The following is a 25,320-nucleotide window of genomic DNA, read 5'->3' as shown; positions in this document are numbered from 1 at the left end:
AACATTTCCATTATTTATTTTGCAGCAGTAAAGCAGAATATTCCTGTTCAAGCAGGAACATGTTTTTTTATGAAACAACTTCAGACATATACACTCTATTTAATTTTAAGAATGACTAATGAGTACAAGATTTTAGCGATATAGGAAAGTTATAACATGGATAACACATTATTTTTATTGGAAAATGATGCTACCAAAACTAGGTCATTTTTGCAGTTATACAATGCTGTTTAAACAATTCAGAAACACTGTCATTAGTCCTCCGCAATCTTGAACAAAATTAGTAATTTCTATTAGACTCAGTGGGCCAGGGACTGAAAAGTCATTCCCATTCATACAAAACCATATTTGTTTTCTTTAACATATTCTTTAAACTGCTTGTTGCAGGGAGGGGTGGGGGAGGCAGTAGTTTAACAGATTTGATTTGTTCTCCTCCATCTTACAAGAAAAGGTAACCCTGGAAGGCTATTTAAGGACCCACCAAACTGCACTTGTCCATTGGGTCCCTCAATAATAGGTTAATTGCCACCTTGATTGTTCTTTTCTTTTATCTCCGGGTCAAACTGAGTGCCTTCATATATAATCTTGTTTTTCATTCCTTCTTGGATAATTCTTTGTTGAATCCTTAGTTTTGCATAATTGTATCTGCAATAGAACCTTGAAGAAAAAACAAACCATGTTTCCCCGCTTCACTTGAGTGACGGCATTGTATTATAGCTGTTCAAATGCTTAGTGCTGAAACCATATATACCAGGCATTTTATAATATTATACTTTATCAGCATTTATGCAAGTACTGGCACAGCGCACACATTGTTTTAAACGTGTAAGAAGTTCCACTAATTTCAAAGGAGACTGCTCATATATGTAAAGAATAGTACATCTTCAAGTATTTGCAAGATCAAAGTTTAAGTCAGAATGGGAAGACATTACAACAGACACAGATGAAAAGTGAAAAGTTAAGAATAGGACAAGGGTGTCTGATTTCTTGGGAGACCTATTTAAATGTAGTAATGATTTTTTAAATGTATTTGTAATACTTTTGTAATGTATGTGTTAAACTTTTAACATCTCTGAGGGCGTTAAGTTTTGGGAACGCATATAAATGGGGTGGAAGGACACATGGCTAATAGCATCATGTAGGAAGAACAGCATGGAAGATCACGGAAGCAGCCTAAGATTTTATGAAAACGTTTTCAGCCTGTCAAAATGAAGGAACACTTTACATACCAATAGCCTAAGGTTGTTAAAATAAAACCTCCTACTCCAAAGTCAAAAGATCTTTTCACTCTACCTGAAAGGAAAAATAAAAAGCAGAAAGTGAAATACAAGCAAAATTGTACGATTCATTAACTAGAACAGTGTAATATTTTTACTTGATTTTTTTCAGACTTCTTGCCAAAAATGTAAAAGAAAATAATAATAATGAATTAATACTCACTGGTGGCTAAAAAATGTCCAGTGGCCACAACTAAAGATCCCAGTGACCCATAGAGTATTGATTCTCGTGCACAGGGGACTTTCTGGACATCAAGGATTCCTAAAATCTTAAAGGACTAAAATAATTAAAAAAAAACAGTTATGAAAATATTTAGTCTTAGGCCAGTATTTTTTTGAAGAAAGGATGCACTGTAATTAAACCCTTCAACTCTTTTTCATTTTTATTAATCCCTTCTCCCCGCAAACACGCAAACAGGTTCTCTATACACACATTTGTTACACAAAAAGATATTTTTTTATTTTAACTCCTCAAAACTTTAAACAATCTCAGCAACTTTTGTTTTTATCCCAACAAAGCACCACCATATGAAACACCATGTAATTAAAACAGACAGGCCAAATTTATCCTTGGCATAGTTCAGAAAGAGCAGCAAATTGAATCAAAGCAATGATTCTGGCGCTCTGTGCAATTCAGTGTATATGAAGTACAATCTGAACACTTTATCAGAAACATTCATTCACTGTAAGCCCTCATAAATTAGGCTGATTTTAATTAAATCATAATACATTTCCTGTGTAGTCCCATTATATCAACACACTATATAACATTCTAGCATTAAGTATGTCATCTCAATCCACTAGAAGGCTAATTTTATCTCCTTGTAACAAAAATACCCAGGACTTTCAAGGTTATTTATCATGAAAGATGTTTGTAGCACAGCTTGCAACAAACTCCAAGATCACTGACCCATGCTTTATCAACCATTATTTTTATCTATCTTATCAATCATTGCTTTTATACATATTGCTTCATATCTTTATTTGACCTACTTTACAGTGAGGATAACACTAATCAACTCTAGTTAACACTGTAAGATATACAGATGAAAATAATCAGTAGCAGCCATGTTTTTGACACACTAGCTATGGCACTAAAAATTTCAGTCGTATAGCTATTAGTCTAGCGCGAGATGTATAGTGTCAACACTAGAACTGCAGTCTTCTGACTTAATCTACTAATTTTTAAAGCACATTTTACTACCATTTACTGGGATAGCTAGCTGTGCTGCACAAGCACCTCGCAACTAGCTAACATGGGAAGGACTGTGCTAGTAGGAGATAATTTGGGCAGAACCATTCAGTCCTTCATTATAACAATCTGGTGACCATCCATTTAATTTAATATGATAAATAAATTATATCTTCATTTTCATTCTCAAGAGAATGATAATGAGTACAGAAAAACCCTTGGAAATTCTAAAAGAAAAATATTTGTGTCTAAAAAATGGTTATGGTTATTAACTGACAATGTAGTTACCAACCTAAGTCATTTTATAGACTGAAACAGGCAGATTATTAAAAAAAAAAAAAAATTAGGGCCTTCTTCGAACTGAAGAAATACATATTTTATAATGGAGCAATTTCCATGTGGATCAACATAATTCTTCCACAAATAATCTCTAACACAACTCTTTATAAAAAAGAAACAATTCTTTATGCAGGCTTGGACTTTCTCAGGGGCCTTAGGGAACTGAGCAACATCCTCTTGAAAGTCCAAGCAAAAAGCAGTGTTGATCAGCCTTAGATGCTGGTCCTCATCTTGTGCTAAAATCATTAGAAGAAAAACGTTTTTCTGTAAGTCAAAATTGGTGATTGGAAGAAATATTACCAAGACTACTGTCAACTGATACAAGCACTTATAATGTTACATTTATAAGAGCTTCTATATGTATCCCTTTATCTTCTGTTCTGAATAAAGTTAACAGACAATAAAATTACATATATTAAATGGCGCCAATAGTGGCAGGGGTCAGAGTTAGGATGGAATTGTTGCATTTCCTTCAATTAAATGTATTTGTTCATTAAGTAAAAAAAAAAGTTTCTGCATTTTTCTGTGTTGTTGTTTTAAAATCTTTAAAATCTTCTATACAGTGTGCACAGTAATTATGAAGTCAATTAGCATCATTTAATTACAAATTATGGAATGGAACTGTATTTGACCAACATATGATTGTACAGAAGATACGATTTATTGTGAGGCATAAATAAGTTGCTATGTGATGCTTCTGACTTCAGGTATGAGAAGGGCTGTGGTACATTTTAAAATATCAGGATGTGCATACCCAGTATAGAAGACCCATTATGGAAAGTTTTAATACATAAAACAACTGATACTTAGGACCAAATCAACTTGTGCAACTGAAACAAAGAGGATTTGGCTCTGAAGCGGTGTAGTCCAGGGCTGTCAAAGATATAGCTCATGGGCAGCATCTGGCCCATGTTCTACAATCCATCCTGTGGGTCTTCGACTGACTGGCCATGTGTGCTGCACACAGCATGTGATGACTCTGACCTAATGTGCTGCAGGGGCTGGATGCAGCACAGGAGGCCAGTCATAGGCGCACACTGAATGCAGCACCTGTGCTGGAATGGGCCTGCATGGGCACCTCATGCCGAGTGCACTCCTTGCCAGCTACGTGCACAAGCCCTGGACTGAAGTGTGCATGGTATGAGGTGCCCATGCCAAAGCAACCTTGTGCATTGGCTCTGGTGCATGTGGCTAATCTGTGGGGCTGATCCACAGGGCCAGAAGAGTTTGACACCCCTGATGTAGTCATATCACATATGGTATTGGTATAATTTAAATAGTGATACATGGAAACAGACCTTTGATACCTCAGTGCTTTTGTTAAGGAGGCATGCACACTGCATATGTACCCTATGATTCATAGTTTTAAAAAGCTGTTTTTGTCTGCTGCTGCAGTTTTATGACAGGACTTTGCCCCCTGCCCTCCCAAAAAGATGTTAGAAATAAGACACAGACCCCCTCTATACTCCACTCATTCTACAAAACACTCTATGGAAATTTTTAACCTGGGGCTTTATTAAGTCACCTTTGGGGATACTGAATCCCTTATTCCACAGGTCATTCCAAAGAAATATACAGGCCTATTGTCCTAGCAAGGGGAAGGCAAGTGGATCTTGTTCCTGTAGGGGTTGAATTTGGGAAGGTGGGCGTAAACTCAGTTTCTATGGATGCCCAAAGCAATGGGGGGCAGTCAGCCCTTCCTGGGGGCACATGATACCCTGACTAGAACAAGACAATAGAGCAAAGCGGGTTTAACCCTGAGAAGTCATGTTGTCCCCCTTTGCAATATGAAGGTGGGTTTGAAAGAGGATAGAGCTAGACTGTTCTCTGGTGGCAGACAACAGAACAAGGAACACCGATCTCAAATTGCAGCAAGGGACGTTTAGATTAGAGATTAGGAGGAATTTTTTCACTGGGAGGGTAGTAAAGCACTGGAACAGGTAACCCAGAAAGGTTGGAGACTCTCCATCCTTGGAGGTTTTTAAGACTCGGCTAGACAAAGCTTTGGCTGGGATGATCTAGTTGGGGATGGTTCTGTTTTGAGCAGGGAATTGGACTAGATACGACCAGACTATGATAATATCCATCTTCGACGTTTAAGATCTTAACAGGTTTTCAATGCTGGAGGCTGCAAGTGGGAGAGGAACAGTGGGAAAAACCCTGATCAGACCCAGTTCACTCCCCCTTTCTGTTCACTCTTTGCCATCGTCTGACATAGGCCTATTTGATGTGCCAAAGGGGATCATGCCTCATGGTGTACTGAGAAACTATAAGCCTCCCTTAAGAAGGGAGCCCATTACAGACACTGATTCCTTGGGACAAATCAGTGGCGATGCATAGGGGGTGCACATGCACTCCTCCGAGAGTGCTGGTGCACCCCCGACAGGCAAATTTTGTTGTTTGTCCAACAAATCATAACAGAAAGGAAGGGAACCCGGTCATGCATTAATAACCATTCCTCCTGACACCTTGGGAAGGGGGCACCAAGCACAGTATGGGGGCCAGTACCAAATGCCCCCCCCAGGTCAAAGGAGCTCATGGATGCTGCCTAGTGAAACTCTGCCTAGGCATGTGAGCAGAGAAGCTCAAGGCAGCCCCACAGTCGCCCAAGGTCACTTCCCACCCCCTACAGCTTCCTCCATGGCCTGGCAGACAGGCCCACATGATGCCGGAGGTCAAGGCGTGCTTAGCGCCCGCGGAGCAATGGCAGAGCCAGTCAGGCAGTTCCCCCAGCCCTCGACCGAGCCATGGAGCCAGTGGCCGCTGCCTGAGGCAGCTCTGCCTGAAGACGCAAGCGGACCGGGCACAGGTAACAGCCCCGCAGGCCCCGGGGCTCCTCCTGGCCAGAGCCGCCCTCCAGCTGGGCCACGAGGGGGGCGACACGGCGGCCAGGGCGTGCGCGCGGAAGGGAAGGATGGGCCGCCGCCGTTGTGCGCACGCGCGGCATGGACTTGCCTCCTTCTCTCTCCCACTCCCCGCAACCTTCCCCTTCCCCACGCCAAGACCACTCCAGCCCCCTCGCCACGCACCGGGCCGACCCCCTCGAGGATGCCCACGAGGGCGAGGGCCGGCTCCAGCCCCCCCCGCACCTTCTTGGAGTCCTCCCTGTCCTCGGTCTCCATGACGTCACTCCTCCCTCCCGCTAGCCTCCAACCAGCGAGGCGGAGCCCGGGCTGGATAGAGAAGGCGCCAAGAGGAGCCGCTCTAGCCGCCCTGTCTCTATGGCGCCCGCGCGGGGTGAGATGGGGAGGGGGAGGGAGGCGCGCGCCGGCGCCATTTTAGGTCTAGCGCTGAGATTCCAGCCACATCCTTTGTTCCGTGAAATGGGTCACGGAGTAGCGCGCGCGCGCCCGCCCCGCCCTTTCTCTGTCCCTCCCTCCCTTCAGCCGCGCGCGCGCGTGCACATGCTGCGCGAGCCACGGGAGGGGGGCGGGACCTGGCCCGCTGGCTCCTGCCCCTCCCACCGCCCTCGTCGGCGCGCGCGGCCGTTGGGCTAGACCAGCGTTGTAAACTGCCTAAGCTGGGCGAGCCCCGAGGGGAGGCGAGGGCTGCCCCTCCCCCACCAGCATGGCTCCCCTCCTGACCCTTTGCATGCTTCCCCCGGTCGGGTTGGCGCAGGAGTCGCATGTGTCCCGTTCCTCCCCCCCAACACACACCTTCACCTCTTTTTTATGTGGGTTGTTGGGGGTAAATGTGATGGCACAGGACAGGCAGGGAAGTTACTTGGTGTCATGCTGTCAGTGGGCCAAACAGAAATCCTAAGGCCCTAAAAGCTAAAAAAAATAAAAAAATAAAACGGAAACAGGCCGAAGCTCCTGATTGAGCCATGTGTACCTGGGATGGGACAGGGGGGAGGGGAACATGGCATGCAACCATATAGAAACGCTTGAATGATGAAAACGTTGAGAAAGGGGAGGATTTATTTGGAGTAACATTGGGAAGTAATGTGGATTAATGGTAGATGATTAAGGGAGAATTTCTACGGACTTCTCTACCGAAGAAAAACATCCTGATGGTGATATTTACTCTAGACCAAGGAATAATTGTTTCTCAAGAAAGAACAGCTGAAGCACGTTTTCTATGTGTGGCAGATTTAAAGCTTAGCTAGGCAAAAAAATGACATGCAGGCAATAGGGAGCCATCCTCTGTTAACTAAATCGGGCATTCCTTGTCTTTTACATTGCTAACTTCTGTGAACTCTCTAAGTAGTAATGTCAAGGAGAGAAATATGGATGCATGTTGAATGATGTAGAACTGAGTTTTTCAGTGGGACAGACTGGAAAAAGGGATACTTTGCTTTAAGAACAATCCTATGTAGTGAGTAGATCCCTGAGAACATTAAATATTTAAAAAATAGGATTCTTTCCTTCCAGCAATGAAGACATTTAAATGGAAAGGAGAAATACACAGCACTGCTTATCAGATTTTTAAAAATCTTTGAAGCAGCGAGAGCAGTGGTATCAATTATTTAAATTTTCACACATTTTGTGATGGACGAGTGCTGTTAGTGTAAGCCGCTTCCTCCTCTTTCACAGGTTCACCCTCTCAAGCTTCTGCAGGCCAGCTCAAAATATGAGGAGAGCCTGATAGGTATTGGATATCAGTTTTAAAAAGTCAGAAATAGTTTGAATTATGATAGATAAAATACATTACTTGGAAAACTGTGCATCTATATTATCACCTGTTCATTATCACTTCATTACAAGTAAATTATGTTAAACTGGTCATGTCTACATATTCATTAATGTGCAGTGTCTACTGCATGTTAAATTTAGTACTTATATAGTCAAGTACTAAAATGCACAGTAGGCTGCTGTACTGTGCATTAGCGCAATCACATGCTTTTTGTATGACGCTTAATGCACAGTAGACTAATATTACTGCACATTAGCGTATTAGCATGGTTTTTGCCGTGCACGCTAATGCACAGTAGAATTAGTCTACTGCGCATTAAGCGTTTTGTGTAGATGCACCCACAGAAACCTAATGGTAAAAATCTCTCGAGAGTTTACAGTTTATACTTTTATTTTTTAAATCAGTTTTTAAAATGCAATGGCATTTTAAGAATTGATTTTTCAAACAGTGAGGACTGTAATATAAATATGCAATATGGTGGTATGTCCAAGATTAACCAGAGAAAATAAAGAAAAATAGATACATTTGTTATAGCTGATTAGGTGTATTGACAAAGGAAGTAAAAATTTTGGAAGAACAAAATGAAGAAAAAGTATTATTGCTTTGAAACAGCAAATTTTTCTAGCAGAGTTATTGCATACCAACGTATATGATGTAAATATAGAACCTTTTGTTTGCCTGTTTTATAATAAGCTTTTGTCTGAGAGCCAGCAATAATTAAAACAAATCAAATGTTCCTTTCGTCTCTTTATGAATATGTAATTTGTTCTATTTCTGAATGCTCTACAAACATAAACTGCATTCAAACCTATTCTAGCAAAATCACAGTAGAGTCATTTTTTTCTCTTCCCTTTGCAATCTCATTTACTTGCTTGATCTAATATGGTCATTGTTTCTCTAATGTGACAGAAGACTGGGTTTTTTTCCTTGTACAGTGTTAGGCTTGGCTACTAATAAGAGATAATAGGGTTATGTTAGGGAGGGGGGTGCTGAGTGTGACTACGTCCGTATTCTGAATGGGAATTATTTTTCACATGCCTTTATATTTATGAATAATATTTGATTTAACATTCATTTATTTGGCACATGAGGCAGTTGTGAAAAGTAATATTCTTAGATGGATAGAAATGGGAAGGAAGCATTAAAAGGAATAATAGTACATTAGATTACAGCATGAATACATGTATGAAACTCAGTGTAAAACATGAGTCTGTTGTTTTATGGCAGTAGTCCTAGTCCTTCTGTTTTTGGATGAGGAACATGGAACTATTTAAATTATTTAATTAACCTTTTTTAAATAAGTCACTTAGAAAAAAAGAAGGCATCAATAATTGCAACAATTCTGTTTCTGTGGTTTTTAAATTCAGTCAGACTATCCTCAAGAAATATTGGTAAAGAATTCCTTCGCTATTTATGTCCATCTGTTTGTGAGCGTAAAAAGCGAATAGGTTATGTGCTGTATTGCCAAATTGATAGATGATGCTGGTGAAGCCCTGCCAGATTGTTTGGGCTGAGTGTGTTAGCTTGGTTTAACCCAGCGTTGGAGGAACTTGGGGGCCTGGCATTCCTTTTCTATTAAGTAGATAAAGATTGGTAATGTAAGTCATGTATCTTCTTTGGTGTAACCCTGTTTATTAAAAAAGGAAAAAAACCTCAGCAGACAGCTTCCTTACTCAAAAATCCTTATACCATCTAGTGTCATGTCTAGGAGCGATACCTCTTTCCATCTCAGAGACATATGCACGACTTCCATTTTTGCTGTTGTGCTTTTTCTTGAACAGAGAGGTTGCTAAACAATTCCCTAGCAACCAAACCAATCCCGCCCCCCCTCCCCCGGGCAAAACCCCTCAGATTCTCTGGCTGTACCTAGTTTCAGCTTTTTATGCAGTGCAGTACCTTGTGCAATAGCCTTCTATTGTCTTAATTTAGCACTGCATAGAAGGAATTTAACTCTTCTCTTTAGCCTGGAAGAAAAGTGATTATTAGTACATTCATTAGCTTTAATCAGGGTCTGTGATCCTTTATAAATTAAAGACCTACTTGATGGCAGCCATTAACACTTTCAGGTATAACAATATTTAACTGATCAAGTGATACTTTGTTTTTTTCTCTTTATGAATCTGTTTTACAATAGCAGAATATAATTCAAGATAAGCGTATACAAACATCTACTATACAGGAAACAACATTTTATTTGTTATTTAGTAACAGGTAGTTCATATAGATTTACATTTTCTACTCATATCTAGACATCTATATTGTAATTACTGCCTTCACACTTTTTAGATGGGTAGATCTATTTTCCAGATCATTTTTTATTATTTTATTTTAAATGAATATGGTATTCATATAAAGTGCTAGATCAACACACAATTCAAGCTTAAGCAGAGTAACCTCATACCACTGTAGCCATGCTTCTTCCTGAGAGTAGAAAAGACCAGCTCTTTTCTGTTTTTGTGTTGTGATTCATTCCTGTCCTACCTACTGGGACAACTATGAAGTATGCCTTTTAACCATAGTTATTATGGTGGCTTTTTGTGATGTGGGTTTATGTGCACCTGGAACTGAAATAAAGCCAACAAGTTACTTCATGTAAACTCCTCTGTTTTGAATTTTCAGCTTCTGGGAATATATGTAGATGACCAAGAAATAAAAGGCTCCTTAATTTTCTCAACTCATGGGCAGACCTAAGATTTTGAAAAGGGGAGTGTAGATGATGTGGTGCATCATCATCATCACATACAACACAACACTTTGGTCTCCAGTTAAAGAGAAACTAGAAGCTTTACTAATATATTAGGAGGCTAGCATTACATTATTCAGTTTATGGTCAAAGCGAAAACAAATATAATTATTGGAATCGGCACTAATTTCTTTGGGTATATATAAGGTTTAAAAAAACACAACAAATTGGGCAAAAAATTGTCAAAAGATATTGGGTCATTAGTCCTGTATTTATTATGTGTACATCTCTGATTCAGACTGAGCATCTTGACAGTGCCTCCAGTACTTCACTCAGTCATTTCTACATCTGAGTTAATATTACAACACTTGAGGTAAGGTTTTGAGCTAGAGCTAAACAATCTGTAGGGCTGTAAAACAGAAGAGTGACATTACCAGGAATGGCTAAGGAACAACACAATTACAGGAGAAAGGACAATTTGATTAATGGAACATCAGGACTTTTAAAAAGGAGAGAGGGTTGCAGTAATGCCATGAAAAAATTGAGATCCACTATTTCCAAGTCCACTATTAGCCCTGGGAGCTGTGCGACTCCCTGTATGCCTCCTGCTGCCTGCCAAGCTGCACGCTGGCCACAGCGCATGTCCCCTGCTCACCCAATGCACAGCAAGATGCACACATGGCATTGCATGGCTCCTGGGGCAAAGGCAGGAGGGTGCAGAGCCCCAGCCTGCTTCTGCTCTGTGCACAAATCCAGGGGGCATGTGCCCCCGTGTCTCCCCTGGGGAGTGCATGCAGTGGTGGGGAGCCATCTTGCCCCCCCCGCCCAATGCCTCTGGATAAGCCACCCGTGGCTCTGTCGCATGACCCGTGACCCAACCCATCTGCTTGTCTGTGTCTTTGGGTACCTGTGTCTGTGTGTCTGCTGCTCATTCCCAAGACACAGCCTCCCCAGCCCTGCTGATGCCCATCACTCCTGACCCACAGTACCCTGCATCCTGCCAGGGTGTGCAGGGACCTGCCCTTCCTGGGCTTCAAACTCCACAAATATACCAGGCTGCACCCCCCCCCCCCCCCCGCTTTTCAAAAATAGCATCTCATGATTTACATGCCATGCCACATCTCTTGATTTTTAAGAGTTTGTGTCTCAGTTTTTGACATGGTGGGGTTGGCAATACTGGGGTTTTTAACATCTGTGGATTGGAGAGAGATGAACAGGAATCATGGATATGGCAATGAGCCATGAAGTCAATCGATTCGTTCAGTGCTGGCTGAACAGAATGGCTTCTGCTCCTCCCAGGCAGTTGGATTGGAGTTTGAGTAAAGCAGGGTCAAAGGGGTGTGTGACTGCACCACTGCACCCACCCTGGATCCACTGATGCCTCATCTCATCTGCAATGAACTGAGATATCAGAGACTTCTGAATATATCCCACCCCATAGTGGTGAACAAGTTAAGAGGCTGTGACTTGGATGACTACACAGTCTGGTGGGTGGCGAATTGGCTGGAGGGTCACACCCAGAGAGTCGTGGTAGATGGGTCGGTGTCAACCTAGAAGGGTGTGGGCAGTGGGGTCCCGCAGGGCTCGGTCCTTGGACCGATACTCTTTAATGTCTTCATCAGTGACTTGGACGAGGGAGTGAAATGTACTCTGTCCAAGTTTGCAGATGACACAAAGCTACGGGGAGATGTGGACACGCCGGAGGGCAGGGAACAGCTGCAAGCAGACCTGGACAGGTTGGACAAGTGGGCAGAAAACAACAGAATGCAATTCAACAAGGAGAAATGCAAAGTGCTGCACCTAGGGAGGAAAAATGTCCACCACACCTACAGCCTAGGAAATGACCTGCTGGGTGGCACGGAAGCGGAAAGGGATCTTGGAGTCCTAGTGGACTCCAAGATGAACATGAGTCGGCAGTGTGACGAAGCCATCAAAAAAGCCAATGGCACTTTATTGTGCATCAGCAGATGCATGACGAATAGGTCCAAGGAGGTGATACTTCCCCTCTATCGGGCGCTGGTCAGACTGCAGTTGGAGTACTGCGTGCAATTCTGGGCGCCACACTTCAAGAAGGATGAGGATAATCTGGAGAGGGTCCGGAGAAGGGCCACTCGTATGGTTAAGGGCCTACAAACCAAGCCCTACGAGGAGAGACTAGAGAAACTGGACCTTTTCAGCCTCCGCAAGAGAAGGTTGAGAGGTGACCTTGTGGCTGCCTATAAGTTCATCACGGGGGCACAGAAGGGAATTGGTGAGTATTTATTCACCAAGGCGCCCCCGGGGGTTACAAGAAACAATGGCCACAAGCTAGCAGAGAGCAGATTTAGATTGGACATTAGGAAGAACTTCTTCACAGTTTGAGTGGCCAAGGTCCGGAACGGGCTCCCAAGGGAGGTGGTGCTCTCCCCTACCCTGGGGGTCTTCAAGAGGAGGTTAGATGAGTATCTAGCTGGGGTCATCTAGACCCAGCACTCTTTCCTGCTTATGCAGGGGGTCGGACTCGATGATCTATTGAGGTCCCTTCCAACCCTAACCTCTATGAATCTATGAATCTATGAATATCAAAATGTTGAAAGATGTTCTTCTCCTGTTTTTCCATAATTGTGCATAAGTGATGGCTCTTTGCCTTGCTGCAGCGAGGTCCTTCTTACAGATCTCACCAAGGACTCGGCAAATGAGCAGGTGCTCCATAACCTGGACTTTACCACACTTGCATATATTTATGTCACTGGAGTAGCCCCATTTGATCATGCTTGTTTTCATAGTTTCATAGTTTGTAGGGTCGGAAGGGACCTTGACAGATCATCAAGTCCAACCTCCTGCCATGGCAGGAAAGAGTACTGGGGTCAAACGACCCCAGCAAGGTGTTCATCTAGCCTCCTCTTAAAGACTCCCAGGGTAGGAGCCAGCACCACTTCTCTTGGAAGTTGGTTCCAGATCCTAGCCGCCCTGACTGTGAAGTAGCGCCTCCTGATGTCTAGTCTAACTCTACCCTCTGCCAGCTTGTGACCATTATTTCTAGTCACTCCTGGTAGTGCTCAGGGGAACAGGGACTCCCCAATGCCTGCTGGTCCTCTCTGACTAGTTTGTAACAGGCCACTAGATCCCCCCTCAGCCTTCTCTTGTGGAGGCTGAACAGGTTCAGGTCCCTTAGCCTCTCCTCATAGGGCCTGCCCTGCTGCCCCCTGATCATGCGGGTGGCCCTCCTTTGGACCCTCTCAATGCTGTCCACATCCCTCCTGAAGTGCGGTGCCCAGAACTGGATGTAGTGCTCCAACTGTAGCCTGACCAGTGTCGCATAGAAGGGAAGGATCACCTCCTTGGACCTGCTTGAGATGCATCTGTGGATGCATGACAAGGTGCGGTTGGCCTTCCTGACTTCGTCCCCACACTGTCGGCCCATGTTCATTTAAGCATCAATAATGATTCCAAGATCCTTTTCTGCCTTTGCGCTGACAAGAAGGGAGTTCTCCAGCCTGTAGGTATGCTGCTGGTTCTTCCTCCCCAGGTGCAGCATATTTTGATCTTCCAGTTTTCATGCACAGGTGATTTAGGCATCGCTATGTTGGCCAGTCTAGATCAGCCCCTCTGGGAAAGTCCTTCTGGGGTTCCAGGTCCATTTCAGAGCACCTGATTGTGCAAAAAAATTCTTTTCATAAAGATAGTGAATATGTTGAAAAATGATGAACTAGAATCTTTCCATTTTACTTCTTTGTCAATTAAGAACTAATGTAAATTTTAGTAACCAATTTTTTTCTTCAGATTATAAAACTAAATAATGAATACTTTAAGCCTGCTAAAGATGACTTTATTATTCCTTATATTTTTCCCACAACTTGAATTCTTTCCTGTATTTGGGGGGTACTAAGCCTGTGTCAGCAATTATGTCCTGTGACAGGGAGCCAGAAGCTCCTGTCATTTGAAGTAAAGAGCGCAATGGGTTAAGCTTGCTATTCAGGGCTGCAGGAGAGAGAAGGCAAAGGGGAAATCCCCATGGGTGGCTGAGGAACTACCTGACCAGAAGGGGGCAGTGTTTAGAGGCCTATAAAACCACTGCAGGAAGAAAGAAAGGCAGTTTGGCCCTGCAGGGTGCAGACATAAGAGCTCCTGGGAGAGAGGAACTTCAGGAAAACAGCACACAGACACCCAAGCTATCCTGGAAAGCTGGGAAGTATGGCTTGGAGTGGGGTATTGACCCTGAGTGAAGATAAATTTTAGTTTGGAAGAGGTTGGCTTATATTTGTGTTACGGAAAAGTTTAACACCAGAGGACTAGATTGTGCCTGTATGGTATGATTGGAGGCCACATATCAGGGTGCCACATACTAGGCACTCAGGGTTTCAAGCTCTGAAAAGGAGTGAGGGAGAGCGAGAGACAGGGAGCAGGCTATCACTGAGAGGGCCAGAGCCCGTGCCCTGAGTGGGCAAGACCAGGGCTGGGGCCAAGGCTGTGGACCTGAGCTGAGGAGATACAGCCAGAGAAAGAGGGCCAAAAGACTGGAGCCCCAACAAAGGTTGGAGACCTGAGGAGGCCAAGTGTTGTGGTAGAGCCAGGGGGGCCCCGAAAGTGATATTTAGTAACATCTGTGAGGCATGGGCAGGGGAGGTGAAGGCTACAATTATTGTCCTTAAAATGGTGGGGCCCTAAGGCATGGGTAGGGCCAGGAGGGCCACGATTTAAGGAGTCAGATTAGTGCTAGTCAGGCACATGAAACAATAGACAGCAGAGGGATGGAGGCTTACTGTGAGACTGAGGGCCAGTCTCCTTAAGTATTACAAGATACCTCAAAGTATGGCAGCTGAGGTAGAAGCAGGGGGGGACCCTGAGAAGCTGGAGTGGAGCAGGGGTCACTTGGCCACAAAGGGGTGTCATGGCCCTTCCTGGGCCTGGGCCTGGGCCTGGGCCTGCTATATGTGCCTTCTCAAAATGTTACTGGGAACAAAAATATGTGTATATTTTTACCTTGTTGTAAACTTGTGCCAATCTTTGGCCCACAGCTTAGATTTTTCCACCTGGCTTGCACTGTCTGCTATTTTACGGGCTGACAGTTTTGCTGGCAGTGTAGATTGTTAAAAGTCGCTGAGGGTTCTTGCCTGCCACATTTGAATGTGAAATAATCTTGGGGAGGATGATGTTGACCTCTCTTCCTTCAGCGTCTTCACATGTACATGCGGTGTAGCTTGGGCCTGGGGCTCCACCTCCCCTACACCCCACCCAATGCCACCCAGATGGTGCACTGTCGAGTCTGATGTATATTTGTTTTGTCTCACTCAGTTATAAGAAGAGTCTGCCATGGTAACAGTGTTGTGGGCTAGAAGTGATAATATCCACAATGAGTGTCTGTATTCCTATTCAGTCACACATGCCCTTTCTCTATGCTGGAAACGTTGGGCCCGCCTAAACACGGTCTGTGCTGTCTCAATCATGGTTTCATTATTCTCCTTTTCCTTTTTGTCTTTCAGGTTTGCCATTGATCCAACTCTGATCATTGGTGCTTGTGTCCCATGGACGCTGCTCCAGTAAGTACGCTGACTCCTCCGAGTCTGTTTTGGTGCTCAGCCTCTCTACACTAGGCCTCCACCAGCCCCTGCTGGGGCAAGCCACCTTCTCACACTGCTCTGGCTGCAGCAGGGAACTCACTTCCGGTTCCTTCCTCGTATCATCCTGCGGCAGTTTTAAACCAGTGCCTGTGTTCTGCCCTGTGAATCGGTGCCGGCATGCACTTACGAGGTATGCCCATGCCAGAGGCACGTGCTCACTCCCTTCTTCCGCTGCCGGCAGCCCATTGGCTTGTGATCCTGGCATCTGTGGTGAGTCGCTCAACGTGGCAGGTTCTTCTTCTCTGCCACACCTATCATAAAAGCTACTGGGTTTTCAATGCATGTAAAAGTGCAAACATGTCAATGGGTGTGGAGGTTGAAATGTAAATCTGAATCCAAGCAGTAAAAACAGCAGGTACTTTTATTGACAAAAACCATGATATTTATTTTTACCATAGCAATTCTTTAAAAGTGGTCATGACAGCTGGATCCTGATTCTGCACTGGTTACTACAAGGTGAATTTTTCTAATCTTGTTATTTTGAACACATAATTTAACAACCTAGATCACAGGACCTTTCTCCCTGTCTGGTACTGTTTCATTTGGGGTCAGTATACCTAGGCAGGGAGTTGGACTAGATCACCTCTGGTAGTCCTTTCCAGTCCTATTTTTCTGTGATCCTATGAAAGAACCTGACTGTGGACTGCTAATGGCAACTATTGTCTTCAATAAACCACCGCAGTAGAGCACTACATTCACTTAAAGCAGCATTTAATCTTTTTGACCTTTACCATCAAATTTCAGTTTAAATTTATACAAAATTTTTTTTTTAAACACACACACACACACACACACACACACACACACAATTACAATATACAATATCAAATTGTAAAATGGCAGGTACATTTTTAATATTAGAATATCAAATTTACCAAATGGGAAGCAAAAAGACTTATTGGGAATCATCTTTTTAGCTTTGTCTGCACTGTTCAAAATACCTATCCCTGAAAATGGGTGCCGCTGAACCTGCTGATGAACAGTTTAGCTACAAGTGTAGCCAAGGACAAGCTCAGTACTGCTTTGGAAACTGTTGCTGCTCCAAGCAAACAAAAAGATGGAGCAGCTTCAGATCACTGTTGCAACAACTCTCGAGATATATAGCAATCAATTTATCTAAAATATGTTGTGTTTTATAAGGAACACAAAACTCTAAAACTCTTGGTTCAGAGGTGATACCTTTTATTAGACCAACTAGAAACAAGCAAAAAAAATTATCTTTCTTTGCAAGCTTTTGGGCATGCACACCCTTCTTCATGGTGAAGGGAAATCAAAGATGGTAAAAGTCCCCTTAGGTAGAAAATAAACTTCATTTTGCACGAAGGAAGCTGAAGGTGGATGTATGTTCCTCTGGGTCCATGAGGTCCCTTTGTGTGAGTTGCTCTTTGATGTGCAGATAAGGCAGTTTCTCTTCCCTGGTGGTGTCAGATGGCAGAAAGTTAGGAAGGTATAGAAAGAAATCTTTCTTTCTTGTTTAGCAATGAAGTTTATAATTTAAAAAAACAGCTAAAATTTGGTATCTTCCATGTTTTATAAGGCACTTAATACCGTTGCCTCAATTTTGGCCATAGCCATTTGGATTAAGCAGCATGGCAGAATGGTGGGGAAAAAAAATCAATAATCACAAAAAGGTTACCAATTTTCACTACTGCAACAGAAATAACAGTAACAATAACTTTAGTGAGTGTATTTGCTTAACATGATGCATTGCCTCATGCAAATTGTTACTGTAGAGCTAATGCTCCTATTTTATGCAGCCCACAGGCTGGACTTGGCCTGCTGTGCTGTTCTCTCTGGCTCACTGGGCTACCAGCAGTTGCCTGTGTCAGAATTTGGGACCCCTGGACTCTGTTGAACATAGCTTTCTGGCAGCAGGGGTGCAAGCGAGGACTCTGTGACACAGCCCTGTTTGTTCTGCAGGCCCTTGCTGTGATTGCCAGACCCACCACAGCCACTGCTGGACCCACTGCCATTGCAGCTGCTGTTCTTGCAGATCCAGCTCAACAGAAGTCCCACTGTCTGGATTCAGCCCAAGACCTAATGTGAATTTGACACCTTTGCTGTAGGGTAACTGTCTTTGGCTAAGCTATAGCTCTCACAAACGAATATATTCTTTCCTCTGACTGGCAGGGTATATTATGTAAGAATTGCATAACTGTGTGTCTATTGTGGAGAAAAGTAGGTTATGTATTTAAATATATGAAATAATCCACTGATTTCAATGTGTTTTTTAACCATTTGTAAGATTTCATATTATTCTCCCAATTTTATGTTCTATATCCTCTGTGACTGTTGACAAGCCTTATATTTACAAGTATTTGAAGTATTTGAGCTGCCACACAAGAAAAATAAATTTCCATTAGGAAATGCCTGAAGCCAGTTGCACATCAGTTATTTAAAAATATTTAACCATAACCTTCACTAAAGGGCTATAGATTCATATACTATAGAATCATTTCATTCTAGACTACTTTGTTTTTTAGTCTCAGGGGTGTAGGTTGTAGCCGTGTTGGTCTAAGGACATACATAGGCAGACAAGGTTCCTTGGGTGAATCTGATATCTTTTATAGAGCACACACCAACTGCTGAAACTTCCTTAGCCTGACGAAGGTTTTTGAACCCGAAAGGTTGCTTAATAACTATTCTCCAACTATTTGGGTTGGTCTAATAAAAGATATCAGATTCACCCAAGAAACCTTGTCTTTTTTAGTCTCTGTATTCACTACTCTATTATTGTTTCACATCCAAAAGTGTACTAATTGTCTCATTAGAGAAAGATATGGTCACTGCCCCTAAGAACATATGAAGTAACGTGACAAAACAAAATAGGACCATAAACAAAAGGGAAAGGAGGCAGGGGCAGGCATGAAGGAAGAGAAGTATACAGATCCCTATCTAAATCTTATACAGTTTCTAAGTAAGGAATGTGTATATATTTTTTCATTTTACCCGTAATTTGTATTGTTTTCATTCCCTTTTGTAGGTTTCAAGGTTAAAGTGTTTTTTTAAAGAAGGGTTTGAATGCCACACAGAGATGGAGAAAACATCTGAACCAATTTGGAAATAAAATGTTGGTAAGAAGACTTGTAGAATTCTCCACAGAATCCCTCCAGTCCAGTTTATTTGTTTACCTCTGGGAAAGCAGCATCCTCCTTCCTCAAAAATCCTGTATTTAACTACCTTGTGGACATCTCTGAAAAAGATTACCCCTATCTCCAACTCAAGTATTTTCACCTACTTTCCCACAGTAGGAAGGATGTTACTCAGTTCTAAATAACTGTACCTAACAATCTCTTAAAACATCTTGTTTAACTAAACATTGTATTAATTGCATCAAGAAAGGTTTGGAATCTCTGGTTAAGGGATTTATTTTTCTCAGAACATATAATCCTTTGTCAAATCCCAGTAGCTGAGCACTTCTCATTTTTGTCTTTCAGATTGAAGTATAAAGGTGAAGAATGCTTTGCTCCCTCTTCCTTCCAAAGGAAGCTACTCAAAATACTGTTCCTAATAGACAATAATGATTGGCAATTAAATTGACAGTATGTAAAAAAAATTGTGCCTCATCCCATTTGTTACCACAAAAGGGAAGTTATACAGGAGTGGGGAAGAAAAAAGGAGCATCTATCAACTCTTAAACTAAGATTTTATTCATGCAATTGTACAGCTATAATTATGTATGGATAGCAATGCTCATACAATAGCTCAGGTTACCAACCCTTTACTGGGGAATCCAGCAGGTTCTTGGTTTCCTGTTTCTCATGGTGGTGTTTTTTCTTCCAAGACGTAACTCAAGGCCCTTCTTCTATATCCAAGCAGCTAACTGACTATACAAAGCAGCTAGCCATATAAATAATCTACTTAGTTATGTAAAACATCTAGTCTAGCACACACTTTTGTTTAAAGGACTGTTGGCACCTGATCCAACTGGTTGGAACTGGGACAGGAAACTTTACACATTTTGAGAGCTGAGGGGTCTATTCAAATTAAAAGAGCTCTCCCATAGGTATGCAAAAATAGCTAAGGGTAGGGTCATCAGTCTTTTAGTCATGTAGAATGGCTAAGGGTTGGCCTATCATTCCTTCAGTTGTGCAAGGACAGCTAGAGGTGGCCCCTCTGCCAAGGCTGGGCCCATCTCCTTACACTATGCCTCAGTCCTACCAAATAAAGTTCTGTACAGGTTTACTGAAATCCACTTAAGCTGTACTATGCATATCTACATGATGAGAGGTTCAGTAAGACTTTGATATCACTTTCATATGTACCTTTAAATGAAAATTTACTGCAACCTGGACAGCTGTTTTCTCTTCTCCTTTTTGGCTCTGAAATTCTTTATTACCACTACTGATCATCTCTGTATACTTAGACTGAATACCAAATATTTTATTCTGTGTTACCTCAGGATATCCATATTTACAAGCCTTTGTAAAAACAATCATACCAATCCTGAAGTCTATCTTCACCTTGGCTACTTAAATTACAGTGTGGAAGCAAGAACATGCTTGCCTACACCAATGATGGGGTGCTTAATCTTTCCAGCAAGGGTACTACAGATATATTATTTGAATTATGCCTGCCCCTTTAAAATATTATTTAACTTTATTTCTATAATTAACCCAGATGCAGAGACCTAACTGGCATACCCACTTTTCTCTCCTGTACAATGTTATTTATTCCTTTTCTTCTTTTTCCTCTACCTTGAAAATCTGCATTAACTGAACCACTGATAATTTTAATAAAAATCACCATGATTTCACAGTATTTGTTTATTTTGTTAACACCTATCCACTTCTTGAATGTTACTAATTATGTCAAGTTGGGGTACCTGGGATTGATAGGGTATTTCCAAAATCATGAAACACATGTCTGGACTACAAACAAATGAGCATCAGTCCCTTGTAGAGATTAAGGAGTTAAGGAGAAAATATTAAGCATAAGAATAAAGTAACATCTTTGTTTTAAGGACAAGCTCTAGGAAATATCAGGGACAATTTGAGGGAGGGTAACCCTTTCCGAAGGTCATACATGCACATTCTCCAGCCATAATGTAACGTATCCGTTAACATATGCAGGTTAATGCTGTCTAAGCCAATTAGCACAGTCACCAGCGTCTGGTGGCAGAGACACTTGAACAAGTTACCATGAAGTCAAGGGCAAGGCTTTATAGCTTGTCAGTTGTTCTGAGATAACTGCCTGTGTACACATTCTTATTCCACGATAAATGAAAGCTACCTCCCAGTAGCTTAGTGAAAGAATGGTAACTATAACAGGTCAATTTTAATTTGTGATGGGGGAAGAGCATACACAGAATCAGTCCTAGACTTAGGTTGTAAATAGACTTTGCATTTGTCGTGGGAGAAAGCCTTTTGTCCCAGGATCCAGCAGACATAAAAGTCCACTGTCCTGTGTCCTGTCCCTCTGAAGTATGCAAGATAAAATGTGCTGAGGCCTTTTCCTGGGACATGGCTCTGTGTGCCTGTAGATTGTAGCTGCAGCTGTTTAGCCCAGTTGGTTAGAGCATAACACCAAGGCCACAGGCTTGATCCCTGGTTAGACTAGATGATCTCTTGAGGTCCCTTCCAGCCTTACTTCTCTATGACAAACAAGCCAGCCAGGCTGTGTGTTCTTATTGGCCACCTACTGGAGGAGAAGCAGCAGTGTAGGTGGGAAGGATGTACGTTTCTGGTCCCTGTGACTGCTGGATTGGTCTATACTTCCTTGTTGTGTCTAAGGGTCTTTCTGGGTTAGCACTTTAATTGCAACTCCCAATTGTGCTGCTTTTCCACCGCAACCCCAGAATGAAATTGCCTGCCCCAATCATGGTAGCAGCCTTCCCAGCTCTGTTCATATTGTCGTGGAAAAAACACGCTGTAGAATTTGGAATCAGGTCAGGTAGAAACTTTATTTCGATAGCTATCGGAGAGAGACCCTTACAGGAAGATTTCTGCTGTGGCCTCTCTAATTCACATCCAGGGCAATCAACCTTTTATAGATTCAAGACAAAGGGTTGCCTAAACTAACTTTTCCCACCTTGGGGCTATCTGTCTTGTGTCCTTCAGGACAGTTTAATGGTCATCTTCCTCTTATCTAAGGAATTTCTCTCTCCCTCCTTGAGGCCTTAGCCATCCTTTGCTTCCACAATATCAATTAAGTGGCTAAGAGCCCTACATCCACTTCCTTCTGTTCTAAAGTGCTACTTCCTCTTCAGTTGCAATCGGATGAGTGGCCATCATTTACAATCTTTTCATCTGTGTATTTTCTTCAAGCATCAGAGTCAAGAAAAAACGTTTTCCATTAAAATTATTAGGTTTTAATTAATCTTTTCTCTCTTTTTTATGTTTGAATTTTCAATTGTAAAACTGTTTAAAATTCCCACTTTTCTTAGATGCAACTGGAAGTAATTATGTTTCTGATTTTGATTTCAATGTAGAATAAACTTGTTCTCAATCAGCCATTACCAAACCACAACCAAAATGATTTCTCTTCCATTAGAAGGCATGTCTTTAATTAAGGTATTACTTACAAGCAATAAAAGATCCTAACCACTCCATATATCAACTTGTTAGTATTCAAACAGTTGCTGACAATTAATACACTAGAATCCATATCTTTTTAAAGTTTTGTCAGCAATCCCTCAATTTGAGGATGATCTCTAGCATGGCTTATTGATGGGTCTTGAGGTACAGATCTGTTCACTTGAGAAATTGCAAATCCTTCCACAGGGGATTTGTCACCTTCCTTTCGGTTGACACTGCAATGCTATTAGAGTTAGTTAGCAACCAACTCTTCCCAGCTCTTGATGTAGGCATCGGTTTTCTTGAGGTATGCCTTTAGTGTATCCTGAAAGTTTATAAGGTATAGAAGTTAAACTTTACCAGGTATAACAATGGACTGATGGATATAATTTTACTAAATGCATGACTACTCAACAATCCTCAACTTCATGATATTTTTTTCTTTAACATTGCAAAGGACATGCCTTATGGATTTTTTATCCACAATAAAATTAAATTTTCTCCTAATGTCATCATAATGAATAATCCGAGTTGGAACCTTATACCCTACAATATGGTTATCAAGCAATTTAGAGTCAATCCTGTTACTAATCTAAATATAAGGGTCACAAAGCATGCACATTTGTAGATGTATTTTTTCTTGAAAAAAAAAATTCAAATGCATAAGAATCCACAGAATTATTGAACAAGCCATAAAAAACAGCAAAATACTTCTTTAACAGCCAAATCATTTTTGCATTACTCAGACATTTATTGCCAGTTACTGCATGTATATATACTACACCAGGGGTTTTCAACCTTTTTTAATCAGTGTACACCCGGCAGATGCAGAATGGATTGTGGGGGGGCGGGGGGGGATGGCGGTGGCAATACAGGGTGATGGTGGCCATGTGCAAGCTTCCTGTCCCCCTTTTCGCCCAGCCCTGCTCCTGGGGTGTGGCGGTGAGTGGCGGCACTTTGTCCCTGCCTGCCCTCCCACCTGTGGGTACCCCCTAGGGCCTTCCCAAGTACCCCCGTTGACAACCCCTGTACTACACAACTGCTGGGTTGTACATTTCATAAACTGAATTTCATAAATGTTAACTAGCATTTATTATGCATTTGGGGGGGGAGTTGTTTAGTTTTGTTTTGGGGTTTTTTTTTTAATTCTTGAGCACATTTTGTAACAATTCTAATAATAGGAACACTAGGCCTTTGGGTCTTGAAAAATCAAGGTATTGCTGTATCCACTCCTGTCATAGGTTCTAGAAGCCTTTCACAATTCAGTTGTTATGAGCCCAGTATCTAACCTTGAGATACTAGCAATCTGAACTATATTATATTTTGTAAAACAGCAATATCTAGAAGTTTGCTTATCAATATTAACTCATACACTAACATATATATTTCTCTCAAGTCTCAAAATATTAATGTGGTTCTAGGGAGTCCAGGTTCCCTAGAGACAAATTATTTATTTTTAATTGGGTAAGAGTTAGTACTAACTTGCTCTGTCATGTATTAAGAATGTTAATTTAGACATGGGTAACTATTGGAGGAAGCCTCTGATATCTGGTAAGAAAAATCAGAGAATAAATATGTTTTAAAAAAATGTATATATATGTGTGTGTGTGTGTGTGTGTGTGTATGTGTGTACACACATTGGAAAATCAATATAAATTGGTTTTCCAGTCTTGTCTTGGTGACACACAAAAAGAATAATGAGCTGTCCAGTAGATTGCAATTAGATTAGCTTGGGCATGACAAATTTTTCTTCTGCTAGTCTTCTATACTTGGATTTTTTTAACTTAATTTAAAAGTCTTATTTTCCCATACAAGTTGTATTCTATGAGATTGGAGGTCCTCCAATATTTCCACAGACATACAAATTAGAAAAAAAAAAAGCAGAAACTAGGCAATAGCCACTTTTAATTCCTTTTGGACATATAATCCTTTTTATATACTTTACAAATAGGATAGAATTAGTCTATAATAGATTATGAGCTAATTTATCTGGTTTGCTAAGGCCAAAGGGATATTAAACCAGCTAGAGTTAGCTAGTAGAGAATTAATTTAGCTAAAGGAAACTCACCTGGCATAGGTGGCTTCATCACTGTCTGCAGAGTAAGAGGTAGAGGTGGCCATGATGCCTCTATTAGCATCTGGTCTATCAGGTGTCCTAACTTGCAGGGGCACTTTAACTAAAACTAATTAGAACATGAACAAGCACATCTGTAGGCAGCCTCAGATTCTAGGCTCTCCTTGCCCTTAGGAGGTTTGCATCTCTGACTTTGTAGCATAGTGCTCTAGCCACCACGCCATTTCAGGCACAATCAAGTACCTTCGGCAGGACAGGGATAGAAGTTTTATCCTCCCTCGAAAGCAGGAACTTAGGCTAGAACCCAGAACCTGCTCCCTTCCACCTCACTGAACCCCATATGCTCTGCCTTACATGCATCCTTCTGGCCCCATGTATTTCTCTCTCTCGGCTGCCCAGGGGGTCAGTTTCAAAAGAGGTACTGTAGAAGGCCCTGGAAAATGCCTAGCAGTGGTTTTCAACCTTGTTAGACTCAAGGCACCCCTTGGAAATGCCACCTTTTAGTTTTCACTCCTTTTTTGACTACATAAAACAACAGACCAATTCTGTTGTAAAGAACTCAACCAGAACACAACAGGTCAGAATGTTTTAGCACTATGAATTCCTAATGGAAATCTCTGACTATATCTTGTGAAGCATGTTAGCACACTTAACAGTGCTAACATTGATCATCACTCTTGAAAGGATCTCAAAGCACCCTAGAGTGTTGTGACACCTGGTTAAGAATCAATGGGCTAACATCTAGTGTGGTGGTTACAGCACTGTGCCAAAATGCCTCAAAACTTCAGGAAGATCTAGAATTTAGGTTCTGGGTGAGTACCTGAACCACTCAGCTCTTGGAATTAAGACATAGGAGAACTACCCTCCTCATTCTTAGCTTAACACCTATTAATCACGGGGCTTGGTTACATTTCTGTGACTTAGACACAGGTACACGCTTAGGTACTTATATCTGACATGAAAATGAACTGTTCGAACAACTTGTCAATAGCCAATAAAAAAAAT

At 41.9% G+C, this 25,320-nt stretch overlaps 1 protein-coding gene and 1 long non-coding RNA gene across 7 annotated transcripts; one reads left to right on the top strand and one right to left on the bottom strand.

The window, feature by feature from the left end:
- Positions 1-5,980, bottom strand: LOC102562029 (cytochrome c oxidase assembly protein COX20, mitochondrial). Of its 2 annotated transcripts, none has more exons than XM_006273128.4 (4): positions 5,898-5,980; positions 1,441-1,555; positions 1,230-1,293; positions 1-657 (listed from the first exon to the last, which is right to left on the bottom strand). In XM_006273128.4, the coding sequence occupies exons 1-4, from the start codon at positions 5,928-5,930 to the stop codon at positions 519-521; spliced, it is 351 nt and encodes a 116-aa protein (XP_006273190.1). In that variant the 5' UTR covers positions 5,931-5,980; the 3' UTR covers positions 1-518. The 2 variants fall into 2 exon arrangements, with proteins under 2 accessions (XP_006273190.1, XP_019356127.1); XM_019500582.2 differs by having other exon boundaries at positions 5,838-5,930.
- Positions 5,362-20,484, top strand: LOC106738368 (uncharacterized). 5 transcript variants are annotated; one of them, XR_002094450.2, is made up of 6 exons: positions 5,362-5,617; positions 15,589-15,936; positions 16,125-16,182; positions 17,647-17,793; positions 18,710-18,800; positions 19,164-20,484. It is a non-coding gene; the product is annotated as an uncharacterized LOC106738368 (long non-coding RNA). The 5 variants fall into 5 exon arrangements; XR_009456122.1 differs by lacking the exon at positions 5,362-5,617 and adding an exon at positions 5,981-6,045; XR_002094449.2 differs by lacking the exon at positions 16,125-16,182.
- Positions 20,485-25,320: the final 4,836 nt, after the last annotated feature.

Source organism: Alligator mississippiensis, chromosome 1 (genome assembly GCF_030867095.1).
Source record: "Alligator mississippiensis isolate rAllMis1 chromosome 1, rAllMis1, whole genome shotgun sequence".
Lineage (NCBI taxonomy): Eukaryota > Metazoa > Chordata > Crocodylia > Alligatoridae > Alligator > Alligator mississippiensis.
Note: the sequence above shows the minus strand (reverse complement) of the source record. Positions and strands in the feature narration are given on the sequence as shown.